We start from the raw sequence: 24,760 nt of genomic DNA, 5'->3' as shown, positions 1-24,760 counted from the left end.
GATTATCTACCTAATGCTGAAGAATACATCCAATGGAATTGATTTGAAACATAACCCAACAAATTATATGCAATATATATTAACGGTCTTTCGTTGATAACTTCGAAGGGAATGAGACGAAACGCCATAAATTCACGTAAAAGACTGCACGAAAGCGTGTGCACAGGTTACAACGTAGAAACACACTCACCACGATGCGTTAAGTGGGCGGGAACTTGAAAATTTGTAATAAAAGTTGGACTTGAAAAAAGTGATGAGGAGAGTTGTCTGATCCAGCTGATCGGAAGACTTTGCATTTATTACAGAATTTACGACTGTACACGGTACTCAGTAAAAAGTAATACATGTCTTCCTACGGCTTTGAAGTAAGGTGGAAGGCGAAAGGGGGGCGGGGGGGGCGAGGAACCAACTGGTTAAACCCGATACCGGTAATTTAATTCTGAATAACCGATATTTTTCAGTTTTTGTTTCTTCTAGGTTATACTAGTTGGGTATTTTATTTTTTACTGATAACCGAGCAAAAACAAAAAAAAAAAAAAAAAACGAAATACTGATCAGCCATAGAAGCAGTGGCAAAATATTTCCTTTTTTTTTAAAAGATAATTTTTATTCATAAAATTTCCATTTGTTTCAAATATTGCGTTGTCATATAAAATGGGAAAAGCGGTCAGTGCTATTTGACTAAGAATTCCGGCAGAAACGAGCAACCAACACATGACATAAGAACTGGTACAGCATTGCTGAGGCAGTAAAGTCCTTGTTGCAATGTTCCGTGACTTAAGGTACGCGTGTATGTGCAGTGTGCAAGACTTGCCCCCGTAGTTTCTCGCACGTAACAGAATGAAAATAGAAAGTAGCTGATCTGTTGCCTATGTCTACATAACACGCCTTTATATACTTGTAGTCGTTGAAAACGGACAAATTACACTACATGCCATTAAAATTGCTACACCAAGAAGAAATGCAGATGATAAACGGGTACTCATTGGACAAATATATTATACTAGAACTGACATGTGATTACATCTCCACGCAGTTTGGGTGCATAGATCCTGAGAAATCAGTACCCAGAACAACCACCTCTGGTCCTAATAACGGCCTTGATACGCCTGGGCATTGAGTCAAACAGAGTTTGGATGGCGTGTACAGGTACAGCTGATCATTCAGCTTCAACACGATACCACAGTTCATCAAGAGTAGATATTGGCGTATTGTGACGAGCCAGTTGCTCGGCAACCATTGACCATAAGTTTTCAGTTGGTGAGAGATCTGGAGAATGTGCTGGCCAGGGCAGCAGTCGAACATTTTCTGTATCCAGAAAGGCCCGTACAGGACCTGCAAAATGCGGTCGTGCATTATCCTGCTGAAATGTAGGGTTTCGCAGGGATCGAATGAAGGGTAGAGCCACGGGTCGTAACACATCTGAAATGTAGCGTCCACTGTTCAAAGTGCCGTCAATGCGAACAAGAGGTGACCGAGACGTGTAACCAATGGCGCCACATACCGGGTGATACGCCAGATGGTGATGACGAATACACGCTTCCAATGTGCGTTCACCGCGATGACGCCAAACACGGATGCGACCATCATGACGCTGTAAACAGAACCTGGATTCATCCGAAAAAATGACGTTTTGCTATTCGTGCACCCTGGTTCGTCGTTGAGTACACCATCGCAGGCGCTCCTGTCTGTGATGCAGCGTCAAGGATAACCGCAGCCATGGTCTCCGAGCTGATAGTCCATGCTGCTGCAAACGTCGTCGAACTGTTCGTGCAGATGGTTGTTGTCTTGCAAACGTCCCCATCTGTTGACTCAGGGATCGAGACGTGGCTGCACGATCCGTTACAGCCATGCGGATAAGAAGCCTGTCATCTCGACTCCTAGTGATGCGAGGCCGTTGGGATCCAACATGGCGTTCCGTATTACCCACCTGAACCCACCGATTCCATATTCTGCTAACAGTCATTGGATCTCGACCAACGCGAGCAGCAATGTCGCGATACGATAAACCGCAATCGCGGTAGGCTACAATCCGACCTTTATCAAAGTCGGAAACGTGATGGCGCTCCTGTCTGTGATGCAGCGTCAAGGATAACCGCAGCCATGGTCTCCGAGCTGATAGTCCATGCTGCTGCAAACGTCGTCGAACTGTTCGTGCAGATGGTTGTTGTCTTGCAAACGTCCCCATCTGTTGACTCAGGGATCGAGACGTGGCTGCACGATCCGTTACGGCCATGCGGATAAGAAGCCTGTCATCTCGACTCCTAGTGATGCGAGGCCGTTGGGATCCAACATGGCGTTCCGTATTACCCACCTGAACCCACCGATTCCATATTCTGCTAACAGTCATTGGATCTCGACCAACGCGAGCAGCAATGTCGCGATACGATAAACCGCAATCGCGGTAGGCTACAATCCGACCTTTATCAAAGTCGGAAACGTGATGGTACGCATTTCTCTTCCTTACACGAGGCATCACAACGTTTCACCAGGTAACGCCGGTCAACTGCTTTTTATGTATGAGAAATCGGTTGGAAACTTTCCTCATGTCAGCACGTTGTAGGTGTCGCCACCGGCGCCAACCTTGTGTGAATGCTCTGAAAAGCTAATCCTTTGCATATTACACCATCTTCTTCCTGTCGGTTAAATTTTACGTCTGTAGCACCTCATCTTCGTGATGTAGCAATTTTAATTGCCAGTAGTGTAGTTACGAAAAATAGAGTTCTTCATCCTCATTCTTCACCCTTTAGCATCGACTATCCGTAATGCCCAAACAGTCGTATGATCCCCGATTAAGACATGATTTTCGAGCAGAGTTTCAAAAAATTTGACATCAGTAGCGGAATAGTGATGAATCCTTGTAGCATTCAACCATGTACCACTTTTCGAGAAAATCAGTGACCAGTGGACAGACAAAGTTTTCTTTTATTCGGCTATTTAACTTAATATTTTGAATCTATTTGTTTTGAAACTGAGTGAGTCTTTTTGGTTTTTTTATATTGTTTGATCGATTTCTGCGTTTACCACAGGAATTAATGTGAACAAAAAACTGGAAATCGTTTATTTCAGAAACTGGTTATTTTGAGCGGTTTTAACAGCAAGGTTAAAAAGACATGGAAAAAATGATATAACAGAAAACCGGTTGTTTCAGCGATAACCGCCTACCGTGTTTGAAGCGTATAGTGCCTGCATTTTTGTTTACTCAGTGTAATAATGTATTGATACGGTTTATGCCTGCAGTCCCCACTCTCGCATTAGTCCAAAAACAATAGTAGCAGCGTCCCCACGGCTGAACAGTGCAGTCATATCACACAAATAGCATGGCGATTCAACAATTTTGTTTCACTGAAGGAAGTCTCTGGTGATGCATCAACATCAGTAGGCCACTGATTTACTGGAGCATCAACAACAGTTCGTAAGTTTTTCTGATAAAAATATTTGTAAGTTTTTTTTGGATCCCCTTCCGGTTTAAAAACTTGTCTTTGAGCTGGCTAATCAAGTAGTCTATGGCAAGATGAGAAACTGATAGCCTAAAGTACTCTTCAAGGCTCTCTGTCTAGAAGTTACAACTCTGTGTTGTCTCTCCGTGGTTCTTGGAATTTCCTGCTAATTCCAGTAAATTGAGACACAATTTATGCTTCCTTAGACACTGGATGGAAATTTGCTCGAAAAAATGTCCACTTCTTTTTCTAGATTCCCACACATATCAATCAGTTATCAATCTAAATGCGCGCGTGCGCTTCTGTCTGTGTGTGTGTGTGTGTGGGTGTGTCTGTGTGTGTCTGTTTTATTTTAGTCCGCCGGCCGGTGTGGCCGTGCGGTTCTAGGCGCTTCAGTCTGGAACCGCATGACCGCTACGATCGCAGGTTCGAATCCTGCCTCGGGCATGGATGTTTGTGATGTCCTTAGGTTAGTTAGGTTTAAGCAGTTCTAAGTTCTAGGGGACTGATGACCACAGATGTGAAGTCCCATAGTGCTGAGAGCCATTTGAACCATTTATTTTTGTCCTTGTCGATTGTTCTTTTAGAGTGTTGAATCGTCTTTTGTTACATAGTATTGTTTGGTCATTGATAAATTTTTTTGCCCTGTGTACTAGCTGTTTGGATGGCGTAATTTTCTTCTATTGTTAAGAAATGGTACAAATGATTAATGTGTTTTAGATTTTGGAGGTCTGTTTCTCTGCCACTGGGTTTTTTTTTTGTTTTTTTTTTATCTGGTCATCAGTCTACTGGCTGGTTTGATGCGGCCCGCCACGAATTCCTTTCCTGTGCTAACCTCTTCACCTCAGAGCAGCACTTGCAACCTACGTCCTCAATTATTTGCTTGACGTATTCCAATCTCTGTCTTCCTCTACAGTTTTTGCCCTCTACAGCTCCCTTTAGTACCATGGAAGTCATTCCCTCATGTCTTAGCAGATGTCCTATCATCCTGCCCCTTCTCCTTATCAGTGTTTTCCACATATTCCTTTCCTCTCCGATTCTGCGTAGAACCTCCTCATTCCTTACCTTATCAGTCCACCTAATTTTCAACATTCGTCTATAGCACCACATCTCAAATGCTTCGATTCTCTTCCGTTCCGGTTTTCCCACAGTCCATGTTTCACTACCATACAATACTGTACTCCAGACGTACATCCTCAGAAATTTCTTCCTCAAATTAAGGCCGGTATTTGATATTAGTAGACTTCTCTTGGCCAGAAATGCCTTTTTTGTCATAGCGAGTCTGCTTTTGATGTCCTCCTTGCTCCGTCCGTCATTGGTTATTTTACTGCCTAGGTTGCAGAATTCCTTAACTTCATTGACTTCGTGACCATCAATCCTGATGTTAAGTTTCTCGCTGTTCTCATTTCTACTACTTCTCATTACCTTCGTCTTTCTCCGATTTACTCTCAAACCATACTGTGTACTCATTAGACTGTTCATTCCGTTCAGCAGATCATTTAATTCTTCTTCACTTTCACTCAGGATAGCAATGTCATCAGCGAATCGTATCATTGATATCCTTTCACCTTGTATTTTAATTCCACTCCAGAACCTTTCTTTTATTTCCATCATTGCTTCCTCGATGTACAGATTAAAGAGTAGGGGCGGAAGGCTACAGCCTTGTCTTACGCCCTTCTTAATACGAGCACTTCGTTCTTGATCGTCCACTCTTATTATTCCCTCTTGGTTGTTGTACATATTGTATATGACCCGTCTCTCCCTATAGCTTACCCCTACTTTTTTCAGAATCTCGAACAGCTTGCACCATTTTATATTGTGGAACGCTTTTTCCAGGTCGACAAATCCTATGAAAGTGTCTTGATTTTTCTTTAGCCTTGCTTCCATTATTAGACGTAACGTCAGAATTGCCTCTCTCGTCCCTTTACTTTTCCTAAAGCCAAACTGATCGTCACCTAGCGCATTCTCAATTTTCTTTTCCATTCTTCTGTATATTATTCTTGTAAGCAGCTTCGATGCATGAGCTGTTAAGCTGATTGTGCGATAATTCTCGTACTTGTCAGCTCTTGCCGTCTTCGGAATTGCGTGGATGATGCTTTTCCGAAAGTCAGATGTTATATCGCCAGACTCACATATTCTACACACCAACGTGAATAGTCGTTTTGTCGCCACTTCCCCAATGATTTTAGAAATTCTGATGGAATGTTATCTATCCCTTCTGCCTTATTTGACCGTAAGTCCTCCAAAGCTCTTTTAAATTCCGATTCTAATACTGGATCCCCTATCTCTTCTAAATCGACTCCTGTTTCTTCTTCTATCACATCAGACAAATCGTCACCCTCATAGGGGCTTTCGATGTATTCTTTCCACCTATCTGCTCTCTCCTCTGCATTTAACAGTGGAATTCCCGTTGCACTCTTAATGTTACCACCGTTGCTTTTAATGTCACCAAAGGTTGTTTTGACTTTCCTGTATGCTGAGTCTGTCCTTACGACAATCATATCTTTTTCGATGTCTTCACATTTTTCCTGCAGCCATTTCGTCTTAGCTTCCCTGCACTTCCTATTTATTTCATTCCTCAGCGACTTGTATTTCTGTATTCCTGATTTTCCCGGAACATTTTTGTACTTCCTCCTTTCATCAATCAACTGAAGTATTTCTTCTGTTACCCATGGTTTCTTCGCAGCTACCTTCCTTGTACCTATATTTTCCTTCCCAACTTCTGTGATGGCCCTTGTTAGAGATGTCCATTCCTCTTCAACTGTACTGCCTACTGCGCTATTCCTTATTGCTGTTTCTATAGCGTTAGAGAACTTCAAATGTATATCGTCATTCCTTAGTACTTCCGTATCCCACTTCTTTGCGTATTGATTCTTCCTGACTAATTTCTTGAACTTCAGCCTACTCTTCATCACTACTATATTGTGATCTGAGTCTATATCTGCTCCTGGGTACGCCGTACAATCCAGTATCTGATTTCGGAATCTCTGTCTGACCATGATGTAATCTAATTGAAATCTTCCCGTATCTCCCGGCCTTTTCCAAGTATGCCTACTCCTCTTGTGATTCTTGAACAGGGTATTCGCTGTTACTAGCTGAAACTTGTTACAGAACTCAATTAGTGTTTCTCCTCTTTCATTCCTTGTCCCAAGCCCATATTCTCCTGTAACCTTTTCTTCTACTCCTTCCCCTACAACTGCATTCCAGTCGCCCATGACTATTAGATTTTCGTCCCCCTTTACATACTGCATTACCCTTTCAATATCCTCATACACTTTCTCTACCTGTTCATCTTCAGCTTGCGACGTCGGCATGTATACCTGAACTATCGTTGTCGGTGTTGGTCTGCTGTCGATTCTGATTAGAACAACCCGGTCACTGAACTGTTCACAGTAACCACCCTCTGCCCTACCTTCCTATTCATAACGAGTCCTACACCTGTTAAACCATTTTCTGCTGCTGTTGATATTACCCGATACTCATCTGATCCTTGTCTTCATTCCACTTCACTTCACTGACCCCTACTATATCTAGATTGAGCCTTTGCATTTCTCTTTTCAGATTTTCTAGTTTCCCTACCACGTTCAAGCTTCTGACATTCCACGCCCCGACTCGTAGAACGTTATCCTTTCGTTGATTATTCAATCTTTTTCTCATGGTAACCTACCCCTTGGCAGTCCCCTCCCGGAGATCCGAATGGGGGACTATTCCGGAATCTTTTGCCAATGGAGAGATCATCATGACACTTCTTCAAATACAGGCCACATGTCCTGTGGATACACGTTACGTGTCTTCTGGTAAACCTTCCGAGATGTAAGGTCGTGGTCCATGAAACTCTTCAGGTCCTAACGTTTCATCCAGAGCTGCGCTGGACATCTTCAGAGGGGTGTTTCTCCTCCGGTGAGTCTTGCCGACTGACGGGTCGGACGTCTGAGAGCGACTTATATATCCTAATCAGCAAAGACTTCTGTGTTCTTTTAACCGTCCTAATCGGCAAAGACTTTTGTGTTCTTTTAACAGTCCTAATCGGCAAAGACTTCTGTGTTCTTTTAACAGATAAATCTGCTGTAGCAGAACACGCTTTTCAGTCAGGAAATCATCAAGTGAAGTTTTCCGAAACAAAAATTTTATCTACGACGACGAACTATAACCCACGGCTTTGTAGAGAAGCAATTGAAATATATAAACATAGGGATAATTTTAATCGGAAAGAAGAGACCATGAAACTTAGTGATATTTGGACAATAGCACTATAGAATTGCTAGACAGTTTTATCCGTGACGAGATCACGATCGATAGTTAAGTTTTATCTCTGACAAAGATTATCTCTGCATATCACGTGTAACTCTGGCCACGCCCACTTTCTACGATATATAAGTCGCTCTCAGACGTCCGACCCGTCAGTCGGCAACACTCACCGGAGGAGAAACACCTCTCTGAAGATGTCCAGCGCAGCTCTGGACGAAACGTTAGGAGCTGAAGAGTTTCATGGACCACGACCTTACATCCCGGAAGGTTTACCAGAAGATATGTCATCCGGTCGTGAAAGCCTTCATACCACGTTACGTGTCTTTAATGCAGTGGTTTCCATTGCCTTCTGCATCCTCATGTTGTTGATCATTGCTGATTCTTCCGCCTTTAGGGGCAATTTCCCACCCCTAGGACAAGAGAGTGCCCTGAACCTCTATCCTCTCCTCCGCCACTGGGGTAAGGTTGTTTTTAATGATGTGATCTGCAAATGTGGAATGTGCGCTGTCACTTTCCATTGCTCTTAGAAGTTCTGAGTGAGTAATCGTGAAATTTCTACATGCTTGTCCGATGTACACTGAATCACAGTGTTCCCAGATAAGCTCTCTTACGCCTGCATTTTTTGTGCTGTTGGATATTTTTAATATTTTCTGCAGAGTGTTTGTTTGATATGCCACATGTAAATCTTGTTTCCTCACGGTGTTTCTTATTCTGTGTGTTATTTTGTTGACAAACGTCAGGGTGTGCCATGTTTCTTGTTTTCTGTGGTTTCTTCGTCTCGTGTGCCGTGTTTGTTCTCTGTTGCATGGTTACTGTTGGTGTGATGTGTCGTGACACTGTTGTGTTTCTTCAGTGTCAGTTGTGTTTTTATTTTATGGTTTGGCTTGTCAGCAGTATTTAAACATTTTCAGCGGCAATCTGACTCATTATGTTTAGTTCTTGTGTGTAGCTGTCTGTATCCACTGGAATTCGGTTCAGTCTGAGTAGGAGGTATCTGAGGCTGACCTGCTTGTGGGTTGTCAGGTAGATTGTCCTGTTGTGAATAACTGTACTGGTTGATTTAGGTTTTCTGTATACTGAGAAGTGGCGTTTATGGTTTTTGCTTTCTGTTACTATGTATAGGAAATTTAGTTTGTCTTTTTCAGTTTCAAGTGTGAACTGAATTTTTGGATGAAACGTATTGATGTCTGTGTGTAACTGCAGTATCTGGTCACATGTTCCTTCTGTCAAGAAAATTATCTCGTCAACATAGTGGTACAAATGTATTATTTTGTACCATTTTGGATTCATAATTCGTTCAAAGATTTTGTTTTCGAAGTACCAATATGCAGTGCAGTTATTCTCAACAGGGAAAACCACCTAACAGCTCACAAGCAGGCCAGCCAGAGATACCTCCTACACGGACTGAATGGAATTCCAACGGGCAAAGATGGCTACACGCAAGAACTAAACACAGTCGGATAGACTCCCACACAAAATGGTTAAAAGTAAATATTGCTGACGGACTAAACCATAAAATAAAAACACAGGTGACACCAAACAGACACAGCAGTGTCACGACACAACACACCAGAAACAACCACACAATAGACAACACACAAGGCACAATAGGTATAGAAACCTCAAACAGCAAGAAAATATGGCACACCCTAACATTTGACAGCAAAATAACACGCTGAATAGGAAGCACTGTGATAAAACAAGGTATACTTGTGGCGCATGTACTACACAATGGTCAGTGGATAGTACCAGCACAGTACAGAGATGAGGTACTGCAACCACATGGAGGCCTCTCGGGAGTACAATCGCCCCTGACTTCCTCTATATGGACGATAATTTTCAACTATTCTGCATTGATCTGTTCTGATGGATGAATTCCTCGTATACTCTCCACCTCAAGGACTGACCAGCGAGCTCTTGGTGGCGAATGGTGGCAAGAGGAAAAACAAATGGCATCCTGTCTGTTCCCCTAAGGCCTGAGCAATGGAACTGACTGCCAATAAGGCTTTCGAATCTCTTCACAAACATTATGCCATGTTGATGCAGAGATTTATTGTCGCTGTGCAACAGTTTTTCTAGTTTTGACATTTTTAAATGCGCTTGCATGGGCTTGAGAACTTGGATGCTAAGTGGCTTGTGATCTATCTTTCCTCATTCTCTAACCCTCCTAAATTCCTTTCAAAAATTATGTTGTTATATTCATTTTGTGGACTCTAGCGCAGTACAGTTCCCTAAGTCACACGATACTTAGTCTGTGGAGTTACATTTAAGTTAATTAAAATAAATACGTGTGCAACTTACTTTGAGGAATATACTGTTGGTGCGAAGGTCGGTGAGTACGTGGGCGGCTCCTCAAAGCATACACTGAAACATAAACACAGTGAAGCGTATCGAATGAATGTTAAAAGTGCACTTGTATACTGAATTAGGCAATAAAATCTTTACACATTTCCCACACAATGTAATTTCGAAAAACAAGTAAAAAACTCAACTGTCAGTCTGCAAAGTTGATAAAACAGTAGGGTTTTAGCTAAACCGTATGGTGTTAGGTAAATGTCCCAGAAGAAATCATCACTGACTACTTCAGTCTTGACTGGTTTGTTGTAGCCAGTCACAACTTCCTCTCCTGAGTCAACTTCTTCACGTCGGAGTAGCAGTTGAAGTCTACATCCTCAATTGTTTGCTTCATATGTTCCAATCTCTGTCTTACTCCAGAGTTTTTACCCTCTTGTACCTTGGAAGTTATTCCCTGATGTCTTAACAATGATTTCGTGTCAGTGTTTCCCATACATTCCTTTCCTCGCCGATTCTGCGGAGAACCTCCTCATTCCATATCTCACCATTCCACTTAATTTTCAATATTCTTACGAAGCTCCGCATTTCAAATGCTTCGCTACGCTTCGCGCCTCTTCTGGTATTCCCACAGTCCATGTTTCTCCACCATACTATGCAGTTCTCCAAACGTACATTCTCAGAAATTTCTCCCTCAAATTAAGGCCTATGTTTAATACTAGAAGACATCTCTTTAACAGAGCCATTTTTTTAATGCAGTCTTTTTTCCATCCGTCATGGGTTATTTTGTTGCCTAGGTAGCAGAATTCCGTAACTTCATCTACTTCGTGTTCACCAATTTCTCATTTCTGCCATTTCTAATTACTTTCGTCTGTCGTCCACTTACACTCAATCCATATTCTCTACTCATTAGAGTATTCATTCTGTTCAACACATCCTATAATTATTGTTCACTTTCACTGAGAATACCAGTGTGATCAACGAATCGTGTCATTGATATCCTTTCACCTTGAATTTTAATCGCATTCTTGAATCTTTCATTTCCGTCACTACATCTTCAAAAATGGTTCAAATGGCTCTGAGCACTATGGGACTTAACATCTGAGGTCATCTGTCCCCTAGGACTTAGAACTACTTAACCCTAACTAACCTAAGGACATCACACACATCCATGCCCGAGGCAGGATTCGAACCTGCGACCGTAGCGGTCGCGCGGTTCCAGACTGAAGCGCCTAGAACCGCTCGTCCACACCGGCCGGCCAACTGCTTCTTCGATGTATACACTGAACAGTAGGGCGAAGACTACATTCCAGCCTTACACTCATTTTAATCCGTGCACTTCTTTATTGATCTTCCACTCTCATTGTTCTCTCTTGGTTCTTATACATATTGTACGTTACCCGTCTTTTCCTGTAGCTTACCCCTATTTTCCTCAGAGTTCCAGGCACTTTGCGCCATTTTACAATGTCCAACGTTTTTCCATGTCGACAAATCCTACGAACGTGTCTTTATTTTTCTTCAGTGTTGCTTCCATTATCAACTGCAAAGTCAGCATTGCTTCTCTCGTGCCTTACCTCTCCTAAAGCCAAAGTGACAGGCATCTAACAGATCAATTTTCTTTTCCATTTTACCGTATATTATTGTTGTCAGTAACTTAGCTGCATGAACTGTTAAGCTTGCACTTGTCGGATCTTTCAACCTTAAGAATTATGTGGATAATGTTTTTTTTTCCTAAAGTCTGATGGCATATCTTCAGCCTCATACAACGTACACACCAACGTGAATATTCATTTTGTCTGTACTCCCCGCATCCCCCCCCCCTTCCGCCCCCAAATGATTTTAGAAGTTCCGACGGAAGTCAGCTATCCTTCCGATCTTGTTATATTTTAAGTCTTCCAAATCTTTTTTTAAAATTATTATTCTAGTACTGGATCCTCTTCTCTCTTCCCCGTCGACTCCTGTTTCTTCTTATTTCATCACGCCATCAGACAAGTCTTCCCCCTCACAGCAGCCCTCCACCTATCTCCTCTCTTCTCTGCATTTAACAGTGGAATTCATGAAGGATGTCTTGACTTTTCCTTGAGTTAGTCCTTCCGACAATCGTTCCTTTTTCAGTTTCATCGCAGTTTTCACACAGGCATTTCGCCTTAGCTTCTCTCGACTTCCTATTCATTTCATTCCTAAGTCATTTGTATTTCTGTATTCCTGAATTTTCCTGGGATTACTTTCTTCCTTCTTTCGTCGATCAACTGAAATACGAGTATTTCTCCTGTTACCTATGACTTCCCCGCGCTTAATATGTTTCCACAGGACATCTGGCCAGTAATTGAAAAGTATCCTGATGATATCAACATTGGCAAAAGTTTCCAGACTTGTCCCTCATTCGGATCTCCGGGAGGGGAGGCCAATGGGGAGGTGAGAAAAAGACTGAATAATCAACGAAAGTGTAGCATTCTATGAGTGAGGAAGCTAAAAAATCTGACAAGGGGATTGCTATGGCTCAATCTGGATATATTGAGCGTCAGTGAAGTGAAATAGAAAGAAGACAGGATAATATTAACAGCAGCAGAAAGCAGTAGAACCAAAGTAGGATTCGTTATTAATAGGAAGATAGAACAGAGAGTTACTTTGAGCTGTTCAGTGATAGGGTTATTCCCATCAGATTCTACAGCAATCCAACAACGACAACAATAGCTCAGGTGTATATGCCGGTATATATGCCGACGTCGAAAGCAGAAAATGAAGATAGAAGACGTAAAGGGAGAAGAAATCTAATAGTCATGGGTATTGGAATGCGGTTGTAAGGGAAGGAGTGGAAGAAAGGCGCATGAACGCACCCTCATAGAGGTCTGCAGTGTACTGTTTCCACCTACCCGCTCTCTTGGAATTCTTACTGAACTGTTAATGGGCTCGTTCTTGCTTTTAATTTCTTCGGAGCCTGTTTTTCCTTATCTGCATGCTGAGTCAGTCCTGACAATCATTCCTTTTTGGATTTCTACACATTTAGCTTCCCAGTATTTCCTGTTTATTTCGCTCTTAATTGACTTGTATTTTTGGACACCTGAATTTTCCTGCACATTTTTGTACTTCCTTCTTTCATCGATCAGCTGCAGTATCTCTTCTACTATCCACGTTTTCTTCCAACAGTGCCAACGTTTTTAATCTCAACTTCTGTGATTGCCGTTTTTAGATACCTCCATTCTTCTTGAATCGAAATGCTTGCTGAGCTGTTCCTTAGGGAACTTCAAGCGTATTTCCTCATTCATTGATACTTTCGTACCCCTCTTCTTTGCTCATTGATTCTTCCCTACTGGTCTCTTAAAATTTAGCCTGCTCTTCATCACTGATCTGAGTCTACATCTTTTCCTGGGTACGCCTTCCAATTCAATATCTGATTTTGGAATCTCTACCTGATCATGATGTAATCTAACGGGAACTTTCTAGTATATCCCGGATTTTCCAAAGTATACCTCCTCATTTGATTCTTGTACAGAGTATCCCCTATTAATTACTAACAGATATTTATTGCAGAACTCAATTAGTCTCTCTCCTCTCTCATTCCTACTACCAATCCCATGCTCTTCCACAAACCTTTCTTCTACTCCCTCTCCTATTTTTTCTCATTTATTCTAAATGTAAGCAGTGGCAAGGTTCGAACCAGGAACCGAGAACGTTTTGGTTATTAGTCAAGGACGCCATCCCTACACAAAGGATCGACAAAGATTTTTTTAATATACTCCAATCTACGTTTTCCCCTGTAGTATTTACCATCTACAGTTTCGTCTGGTACCATGGAAGTTATTCACTGACGTCTTAAAACATATCCTGTCACCTTCTTCTTCTCAATGTTCTCCATATTCTCCTTTCTTCACCGATTCGGTGCTAAACCTCCTTAGTTCTAATCTGTCCATCTAATTTTCAACATCCTTTTAAAGCGTCACATCGCAAACGCAATGATTCTCTTCTTTTCCTTTTTTCCAACAGTCATTCCGTACTCATCAGACTGCTCATTCCTTTCCCGTAATTGTTCTTCAGTTTGAAGGAGGATAATCAACTCTATAAGTGAATCTTGTCATTGATATCCTCACACCCTTAATTTTAAGCCAACTACCGAATCTTACTTTTATTTCCGTCATTGTTGCTTCGATGCATATATTGAACAGTAGGAATGAAAGACTGCACACTTGTCTTACCTTTTTTTTTTTTACCCGAGCACTTTGTTCTTCGTCTTCCATTTATATTTTTCCCTCTTGGTGTTCGTACATGTGGTGTGGAGTACAGTTTATTTCTCTTTTCTGAGAATTTCAAACGTCTTGCCGCATTTTACATTGTCCTACTCTTTTTCCAGATGGACAAGACCTATTAATATATGTTACTTTTTCTTAAGTCTTGCTTCCACGAGAAATCACAATATCAGAATAGTCTTTCTGATGACTTTACTGCTATAATCGACTCCGACAGCGGTATGGAATTATCGGAGCTTGAGATATAATGGAAGTGATCGATTATGGGAGCAAAGTCGTTTGCAACACGTTGCGGCATACTCTGATTCTAACCTAACTTGATACTGCGGAAATTGTATTTTTGTTATATGCAAGGCGCAACATTGCTGACTGCAGCTTACGTGGATAACAAACAAACGCGAAATTGTTTTTTCAGATCTCTGTAACAAATGTATATTTCGAACGTTGTAAGCAGATAAATCCATTACCTCATATACCATAACTTAGGATCTATAACAACTAAAGATCACAGTACGATAATAGGTATCGTCGGGAACCTTCTCTTTTGACTTATAACAGAACTGTATCACGTAGGGCCAAAGGCTCCTCGGTGAAATATCAAAATCCAAATAAATGATGTTTTCTAATATATAAAACTTAAGTTACAGGACAACAGATCGTGTTTAATACCTACAACTGGATTGCAAAAGCATCAGAAGAATCAATATAAAAAAAATATTTGGACATGTTAATTTCAATAGTTTGTTATCCATAATTTTGGAAATATGATCGTTGCATGAAATCTGAAGACCAGTTTTGGAATTAGCATGACAAATGCTTTAAGGTGATGCCCAACATTTCACAGTCACTTAAAATTTTGTAAAAATTACTTTGTTTATTTTGCTAAGATGGCACAACCAGACGCCTCAAGAATTGTTGTTACTACTTTTGTATACATTCCAACAGCTATAATTTGCAAATGGCAATCTTTTTTTTTTTTAAGAGTATTATAAATCAAAGTATTTCTTGTCACGAGTGAGCTTATTTTTTACTGTGAAGTTCATTCCTGTACATCGTTTGAGTGACCTTACATCCTGTACTCTGGTGGGGAGAGACACGTCTATATGGCTCTGAGCACTATGGGACTTAACATCTGAGATCATCAGTCCCCTACACTTAATAAAACCTAATTAACCTAAGGACATCACGCACATCCATGCCCGAGGCAGTATTCGAACCTGCGACAGTAGCAGCAGCTCGGCTCCGGACTGCAGTGCCTAGAACCGCTCGGCCACAACGGCTGGCTCGACACGCCTATATGTACAGTTTTTAAAGACACCAACAGCAGTTCATTGTAGTATGTTGTTAGTGTGGATCGCGTGACCTATCACTGATGTAATTTTTTTGAATATCTGGGAAAATTAAGTTGGGTAACTATGAAACATTATGGCTGACAATTTTTTATCGTGCGAATCGTGATTTCTGTGAATAGTGTGAGCGATATTTACCAACAAAGCACATATTGTGAATTATTGTTTCGACTTATTTTATTATTCTTGGAACATAGCACAAGGGAACCCAGGCGCTAATCTCCTGGAATGGACTGCAGCCACTTTAAATACATCTGTGTAATCGATAAAATCCACTGAATGCAATTGTGGTGCCATGTTAATTTAAGCGGGCTTAGAGCTTAATTGTTTTTTGTCACCCAGCGATATGAGACTACCACAGAAGTCGGAGATCGACCATGACATCCCCGTCCGCCCCGTCCCTCGCTATAGGCGACGCCACAGTCAACGTCAGTTGACCGTAAGCGGCGCTATCACATACGTCACACCCATGGACCTCAAGTCATATTACGTGGCGGGACCTCGTGATCCCTAACTGTGATCGTCTGCTGGAGCGGTCACTTTTACTCGGTCCATGCCTACGGAAACATTCGTACATCGGCCTGTTATTCTACGACTACAACTGGCTACGTTTCTGGACTTCCGTGGATTTTGTTTCGGCGGGTTGTATTCTCTTTCTGTCAGGCCAATCCTTCATAAACAGTTTAACCATGTGCGTATACAGTGGCGCAAAAATAGGAATGTTTTTTTCCGACTACAAATTAATTCTTGTTTTCATATTTACGCCATAGCAAAATGGTTCAAATGGCTCTGAGCACTATGGGACAACTGCTGTGGTCATCAGTCCCCTAGAACAGAACTACTTAAACCTAACTAACCTAAGGACATCACACACATCCATGCCCGACGCAGGATTCGAACCTGCGACCGTATCGGTCGCGCGGTTCCAGACTGAAGCGCCTAGAACCACTCGGCCACTCCGGCCGGCACGCCATAGCAGACAACCTGAAATTTAATACGTAAAGTTTCCAAAGTGCTTTCCTTCTTCAGGATTGTGTAGAGCCATGACTGAATTCCTTGATAATGTTGATCATTATTTTAGACTTCATGGATCACTCTAAAATTGCAGTAAAAAAACCCTTGTAGTTTTGCAGATGCAGCTTTGAAGACCCTGTCCTTCCGATTACCGCATTAGAACTAATCACACGCTTCGAGTTCGGACCTGTAAGGTGGTCATTCCGCACCATCTCCGGTGAATCCTACAGGGGAACGATATAATTTCTGAAGGTCTCCTGAAAGAAACCGAAGACGCCCACAGTACGATGTGGACGTACTCCATCGCACATGTTGTGCACACTTCGCACGCAGCAGTAAGGAGAGCTGGGCTACAGAGTGTAGTGCTGAAACTGTCGTTGCAGGACAGCTGGACAGGAGCAGAAACTACAAGCGAACAAGTTACCAGAGCAAACAGAAGATTTGCTCGATACGAAGACTCGTTATAATTAAGGCAGCAAGAAATGGAGTCCAGCTCATTCAATAACAGCAAGGATGAGGCTCTCTGTACTAAAGCACGAATGCTGGAGTCGGAACCGCGACTAGACGGAGCTGCGTAGCGTCATGTAGCGAAGGGGTTCTGCAGCGGAGTGAAAATCTCATTCTGGAAACATCCCCCAGGCTGTGGCTAAGCCATGTCTCCGCTATATCCTTTCTTTCAGGAGTGCTAGTTCTGCAAGGTTCGCAGGAGAGCTTCTGTAAAGTTTGGAAGGTAGGAGACGAGATACTGGCAGAAGTAAAGCTGTGAGTACCGGGCGTGAGTCGCGCTTCGGTAGCTCAGATGGTAGAGCACTTGCCCGCGAAAGACAAAGGTCCCGAGTTCGAGTCTCGGTCGGGCACACAGTTTTAATCTGCCAGGAAGTTTCATTAGGGATTTATGTTTACCCAGATAAGGACGTTTGCACACAGGCTTTAGGACATCCTGATCTTTCTTTAGAAGAGTTGATAAGAATTGCTCAGGCTTTAGAATTCACAAAAGGAACAGAAAGTGGTTGGAACGCTCAGTCCTTAGTATCCGTCTCACCACTGGGGCAACGGCAATCACGCTTCGTAAGCGGATCAGAAAAACCGAAGCGCTTCGGTAAACATGCCGGTCCCCGGGAACCTCCCTTCCCTAAGCACTAAAGGCGACGGGCATAAGGACGGAGCAGCGCAACTTCACGTGCAGCCAAACGGTCGTTCTCTAATCGTAGTTTCGCTTCTGAGAACTCATCAAGCTATGCACCCGAACGAAAATATTTGTCCATCTTGTTTCAACCAACATCCTCGCTCCTGCTGTCCACATTGTTGGCTGTCTATTTTGGTTGTGGAACTGAAGGTTACGATAGCAGTACATGTAAATCAGCCGCCTCTCGCCGGAACAGTAATAAAGACACGGTAGTGACAGTCGGTGCGATCCGAACGTAGCAGTGCACAACAAACTCACTTTAATAAATCTGGAAAAGTGAAAAACCTGTAACATTATTACTAACGTTAGATATGCGCGCCAATGCGACCATTTTTCAAGTTGATGCTTGTTCCCGTCAGGTCACCGGAGTTTAGCACTGTCCGGGTCTGTCGAGTGCTATTGGCAAGCGGGCTGCACTCAGCCCTCGTGGGGCCAGCTGAGCAGCCACCTGACTGGAAGTAGGTCACGAAAACGGCTGGCTGAGTGTTCTGCTGACCACGTGCCCCCCTCCCCCACCCCCCTCCCTGTATCATCATCCAATGACGCCTACGGGCTGAGGATGACACGGCGTCCGGCCTGTTCAGATGTTGTTTGTTTGTTTCGTATAGTAGCAACTAGGATGAGGCTCGCTGTACTAGGCAGAAACGATGGTGTTATAGTGATGAGGCTTCAAGTGCAAGACGGCTGTGTGGCTGCCGCTGGCCGTCCTACACTGCGGCGGCAGACGGCACTCGAAGCCCAGAGTCATTGGAGGCGTGGCTCAGTGGGCGCGCGCCATTGGGACCGCCAGCTCCCTTGGGACCACTATCGGCGTCTAATAGAAACTTACGATTCCATTACCAACTATGGGACACCAGCGGGGTGGTATCGATATGACATACCATCATTATAAGCATAATTTAGTGGACACATCAAAGAGGAAGTATGACATGTTTCAGCTATCCACAAAATAGTCTACAGTTGTGAAGAACACAAATAAATAGCTTGCTTCCTCCAATAGCAATTTTTTGTATCAATGTAATAGTTCTGTCCACAAAGTAAGATTCATTGTATCTGTTTTTAAGTGAACCAGATATATTTGACAGATTAGTCAACTCAGAGCCTATTGCCCGGATTGTACTGAACATCTCCGTCATGATTTGGTACATTTGCATGATAAATCAACATGGCTGTGAAGATAGATGCACAATGTATTTTAAATTCTGGGCATCCGCAGCTGTTGAACAACATGATGTTAAGAAGATTTCCACTGAAAGCCGATAAAATTATTATTTTATTGATATACGTCTGGTTTCGTGCCCTGAAATATATTAAAAAAGAAAAATGCTCTGTCCCATAGCTTAGACCGACCGATCAGACAAAGAAACGCCCTGATTTTTGAGCACACTATTCTAAAAAATAGACAAAAGTATGAGAGCTAAAACCATCATTCCAGCCAATTTTACTTTCTCGAATCTAGGTAGCAAACTCAGGCAGAAGGGAAAAGTTGTGGTGAATATAATGAGGCGGGTTTATACCGCATTAAATACAATGATTGTCCTAAGAAATACACTGAAGCCCCAAAAAACGGGTGTCGTCATGCGTGTTCCAATACAGAAATATGTAAACCACTCGTGTACCCTTGATGACTGCACGACACAAAGCTTTACGCCTCGCCTGGGCCCGTCAACACCGACATTAGACTGTTGATGACTGGAAACATGTTGCCTGGTCAGACGAATCTTGTTTCAAATTGTATCGAGTGGATGGACGTGTACGGGTATGGAGACAACCTCGTGAATCAATGAACCTTTCATGTCAGTAAGGGACTGTTCAAGCTGGTAGGAGCTCTGTAATGGTGTAGGGCGTGTGCATTTCGAGTGATATGGGACCGCTGATACGCCTAAATACTACTCAGACAGGTGATACGTACGTAAGCATCCTGTCTGATCACCTGCATCCATTCATGTCCATTGTGCATTCCGACGGACTTGGGCAATTCCAGCAGGACAATGCGACACGCCTCCACGCGTCCAGAATAGCTACCGAGTGGCTCCAGGGACACTCTTCTGAGTTTAAGCACTTCCGCTGGCCACCAAACTCACCAGACATGAACATTATTGAGCTTATCTGGGATGCCTTCCAACGTGCTGTTTAGAAGAGATCCCCATCCCTCTTTCTCATTCGGATTTATGGACAGCCCTGCAGGATTCTTTGTGTCATTTCCCTCCAGCACTACTTTAGACATTAGTTGAGTCAATGCCACGTCGTGTTGCGGCAGTTCTGCGTGTTGACGGGGGCCCTACACAATATTAGGGAGGTTAACCAGTTTCTTCGGCTCTTCAGTGTATATAGGACAAACTGGTAGGTCATTTCGCAAAATATTTCAAGATCACCTTAATTGAAGTAACCCCCCATCAGATTTAACAACACGCTGACGTGAAACGGGACGAAGAGTGACAAGTCCATTAAAAAAGTTTAAAAATACTTTATGATAAAGAAAAAAGCCGTATTTTGAATATGTTACTGGAAGTACAGTTTTTATACATAAAAATGAGAATGCACAGTTCAAGTTGAATAACCAATTAGAATTAAAGCAGCATGTCATTCTGGCTTATTGATTATTTACGTGACCAAGTAATAGTACGTAGGAACATTCAGAAATAAACGTGCTTGTAAAGGGAGCGACCCAGCACTCAGCTTGTTAGACCGTCTTAGTCACTTGTGCGGGCCGCTTCCACTCTTAATTAGACATGGTGCCGTCCCGTCGCACCTGTAAGAAAGTTCCACTTAATGCCAATCTACACCGTAAGTTGCACTGGCCCCGAATAATCACCTTAGTAATGACTATTTTATAGCCCATTGGTCTTTTAAAAACATTTCTCTAGTGCCCCTCAATATACAATATTTTTTTCTTCTTTTAGATGTTGGAAAATCTTAAAACAAGGATCTAAAACTACATTATCCACCCACCAGTAATATTAACGAAATTAATGGATAATGTCTTGGTCACCCTTCGTTTGTCAATGTAATGTAGGTAATATTCACTGAATAATACGCGTTGACTAGGAGCGATTGGTGCACCTATGACCTTTAAAAATTGTGAGCAAGATATTACCTTTATTAATTTCAATAATCCCCAAAGTTGAAACATTGTATATTCCTCTGTACCATGTATGTTGCTACTGATGCCAGGGCTACAGGTCGTGAAACCGGTTGTTTACCAATAAAACAACAATTTTACCAGCAGTAAGCCGACTACTTCTTAACGAGGTACACAACAGCATCTAAAGCAATCAGTGTGTGTGTGTGCAGCTAGGGCCTCCCGTAGGATAGACTGTTCGCCCAGTGCAAGTCATTTTAGTTCACGCCACTTCGACGACTTGCGTGTCGATGAGGATGAAATGATGATGAAGACATCACAACACCCAGTCCCCGAGAGGAGAAAATCTCCGACCCACCTAGGAATACAATCCCGGCCCGTTGCATGATATTCTGTCACGCTGGTCACTCAGCTATCGTGGCGGACACATTGAAAGTAGAAGGCGTACAATCAAATTTTTTTATCGGACATGCTAGGGTACAGGAATAAAAAGTACAAAAGACGACTTACATAAAGAAGTGTATCCATGGCGGAGAGCTGAACGCGCTGGGTATCCTGTAATTAAAAGACACATGCCATTTCACTCAACCAATAACCGATATAGTGTATTAGAAAATTCTCTAAGGCATAGCCGCACTTACACTCCTGGAAATGGAAAAAAGAACACATTGACACCGGTGTGTCAGACCCACCATACTTGCTCCGGACACTGCGAGAGGGCTGTACAAGCAATGATCACACGCACGGCACAGCGGACACACCAGGAACCGCGGTGTTGGCCGTCGAATGGCGCTAGCTGCGCAGCATTTGTGCACCGCTGCCGTCAGTGTCAGCTAGTTTGCCGTGGCATACGGAGCTCCATCGCAGTCTTTAACACTGGTAGCATGCCGCGACAGCGTGGACGTGAACCGTATGTGCAGTTGACGGACTTTGAGCGAGGGCGTATAGTGGGCATGCGGGAGGCCGGGTGGACGTACCGCCGAATTGCTCAACACGTGGGGCGTGAGGTCTCCACAGTACATCGATGTTGTCGCCAGTGGTCGGCGGAAGGTGCACGTGTCCGTCGATCTGGGACCGGACCGCAGCGACGCACGGATGCACGCCAAGACCGTAGGATCCTACGCAGTGCCGTAGGGGACCGCACCGCCACTTCCCAGCAAATTAGGGACACTGTTGCTCCTGGGGTATCGGCGAGGACCATTCGCAACCGTCTCCATGAAACTGGGCTACGGTCCCGCACACCGTTAGGCCGTCTTCCGCTCACGCCCCAACATCGTGCAGCCCGCCTCCAGTGGTGTCGCGACAGGCGTGAATGGATGGACGAATGGAGACGTGTCGTCTTCAGCGATGAGAGTCGCTTCTGCCTTGGTGCCAATGATGGTCGTATGCGTGTTTGGCGCCGTGCAGGTGAGCGCCACAATCAGGACTGCATACGACCGAGGCACACAGGGCCAACACCCGGCATCATGGTGTGGGGAGCGATCTCCTACACTGGCCGTACACCACTGGTGATCGTCGAGGGGACACTGAATAGTGCACGGTACATCCAAACCGTCATCGAACCCATCGTTCTACCATTCCTAGACCGGCAAGGGAACTTGCTGTTCCAACAGGACAATGCACGTCCGCATGTATCCCGTGCCACCCAACGTGCTCTAGAAGGTGTAAGTCAACTACCCTGGCCAGCAAGATCTCCGAATCTGTCCCCGATTGAGCATGTTTGGGACTGGATGAAGCGTCGTCTCACGCGGTCTGCACGTCCAGCACGAACGCTGGTCCAACTGAGGCGCCAGGTGCAAATGGCATGGCAAGCCGTTCCACAGGACTACATCCAGCATCTCTACGATCGTCTCCATGGGAGAATAGCAGCCTGTACTAGTGCCGACATTGTGCATGCTCTGTTGCCTGTGTCTATGTGCCTGTGGTTCTGTCAGTGTGATCATGTGATGTATCTGACCCCAGGAATGTGTCAATAAAGTTTCCCCTTCCTGGGACAATGAATTCACGGTGTTCTTATTTCAATTTCCAGGAGTGTATATGCCGTTGAATTCAACGAATAATTAATAAGGAGTATTAGTAAGTTCTCTAAAGTATGACCGCACGTCTTTCGACCAAAAATTGAGTAATGTGTTACGCATCCTATCTAGAGGAATAGATTGTTTCGCCATTACTTAATTTCCTCAATCGAATATTGAACGTTATTTGAACATATCCTACACATCTCACAGAGTGGAAGCACGAGCACAGGATTATAAGCATTGATGTAAATGATTGCTGAAATCTTGTGTTCTGATCAGAAGAAAATTTGAGAGAAACCTATTACCAACACACTAATAGGCTCTGAGCACTATGGGACTTAACATCTGTGGTCATCAGTCCCCTAGAACTTAGAACTACTTAAACCTAACTAACCTAAGGACATCATACACATCCATGCCCGAGGCAGGATTCGAACCTGCGCCTGTAGCGGTCACGCGATTCCAGACTGAAGCGCCTAGAACCGCACGGCCACACCGGCCGGCAACACACGAATAGTGAAGAGAATTTTTGGTTTGTTGAGCAAGCTCTTGAAATTAGTGTCTGATAATTAGCGGTTACAACAGAGTTACATTTTTCGACAGATAAGTAAGTAATAACTCTAGACTACTTTGATATTCCATAGTATGAAATCTGTCATCAAACAGCAATTTTCTCTTTTATTTATTTAAAATGACGTGGCAAAGAGCCACCATGTCAAACATAAGTTGTTAGTTTGGGAGCGGTTTATTATAAAACCTTTACGATTGAGCTGAATATACTCACCTCTTCGGTTCCCTCCAGCACGTTCCAGGTCCACAGCAGACGTGTCGTTAGGCTTCACCACCACCAATGATGTCACGGGAGTCACGAAGGAGTACTGAAACACACCACAGTGCCATCTCTCTTACCACTGGTCTCATTCTACAGATTTCAGAGTTCGTTAGCGTCAGCTCCTGTATTTCGTGTAAGTCTGTGTATTTATCAGGCCGTCCTTAGTATGGATGGGAAATTTGATTGCTGTGTTAAATATGCAAGTCGAGTTGATGACCCTTCGCTTACAGCTCCAGGCAGTGTTGGCTTCGGTCTCGCATCCTGGGGCCGTTGCAAATGGGTACTACTGTGGGACCAGACTGGGAGATCCGAGGGACGCTCAGCACGAGCCACATCTTCCCTGTTCAATCCACTGCTGCGGCCGCCTAGGGTACTGCCAGCACCTGCGGTTGAGTGGGAGGTCGTCCCATGGTGTAGCCTCCCCAGTTCGCTTGACGAACAGGTTTTAGCCACTATCTGTAGATGACGAAGTCTTTGAGGCAAATGAAGATCGCTCTGTTCCAGAGAAAGCGCCTCGGCATCATTCAGAGGGTGGGACTGCTGGTAGTTGCGAGCTCCAACGTTAGGCGCGTAATGGGGCCTCTTAGGGATATGGCTGTGAAGGAGGAGAAGGAATACAGTGTGCACTCTGTATGCATAGCAGGAGGAGTCATTCCAAATGTGGAACAGGTGCTTGCGGATGCCATGAAGAGCACAGGGTGCAGCCAGCTGCAGGTGGTGGCTCATGCTCATACTAATGATGTGTGTCGCTTTGGATTGGAAGAGATTCTCTCTGATTTTTCGGCGGCTTGCTGAAGTAGTAAAGACTACAGTCTTGCTTGTGAAATGAAGGGTCACGACCTATAGTATAGTCAACAGAACCGACAGAGAGCAGAGTGGAGGATCTGAATCAGAGGCTCAGATGCTACTGCGACCATGTGGGTTGCAGATTCTTCAACTTGCACCATAGGGTGGCGGATTCCCAGGTTTCACTAAATATATCAGGAGTCCACTATACACAGGAAGGGCCAAACGGGTAGCATGGCTGTGTGGAGGGGACTGGGTGGTTTTTTAGG

General features: G+C 43.6%; 1 protein-coding gene across 1 annotated transcript in view; it reads right to left on the bottom strand.

Moving 5' to 3' along the window:
• The window catches only part of LOC126179512 (inter-alpha-trypsin inhibitor heavy chain H4-like), a 123,306-nt gene that overhangs the window by 28,596 nt on the left and 69,950 nt on the right, over positions 1-24,760 (bottom strand). Inside the window, exons 11-13 of the mRNA XM_049924613.1 lie at positions 23,658-23,751; positions 21,366-21,410; positions 9,990-10,052 (exon numbers count right to left, since the gene is read on the bottom strand). Coding sequence (XP_049780570.1) covers positions 9,990-10,052; positions 21,366-21,410; positions 23,658-23,751 — 202 coding nt within the window. The remainder of the gene's footprint in view (positions 1-9,989; positions 10,053-21,365; positions 21,411-23,657; positions 23,752-24,760) is intronic.

Source organism: Schistocerca cancellata, chromosome 1 (assembly GCF_023864275.1).
Source record: "Schistocerca cancellata isolate TAMUIC-IGC-003103 chromosome 1, iqSchCanc2.1, whole genome shotgun sequence".
NCBI lineage: Eukaryota > Metazoa > Arthropoda > Insecta > Orthoptera > Acrididae > Schistocerca > Schistocerca cancellata.
Note: the sequence above shows the minus strand (reverse complement) of the source record. Positions and strands in the feature narration are given on the sequence as shown.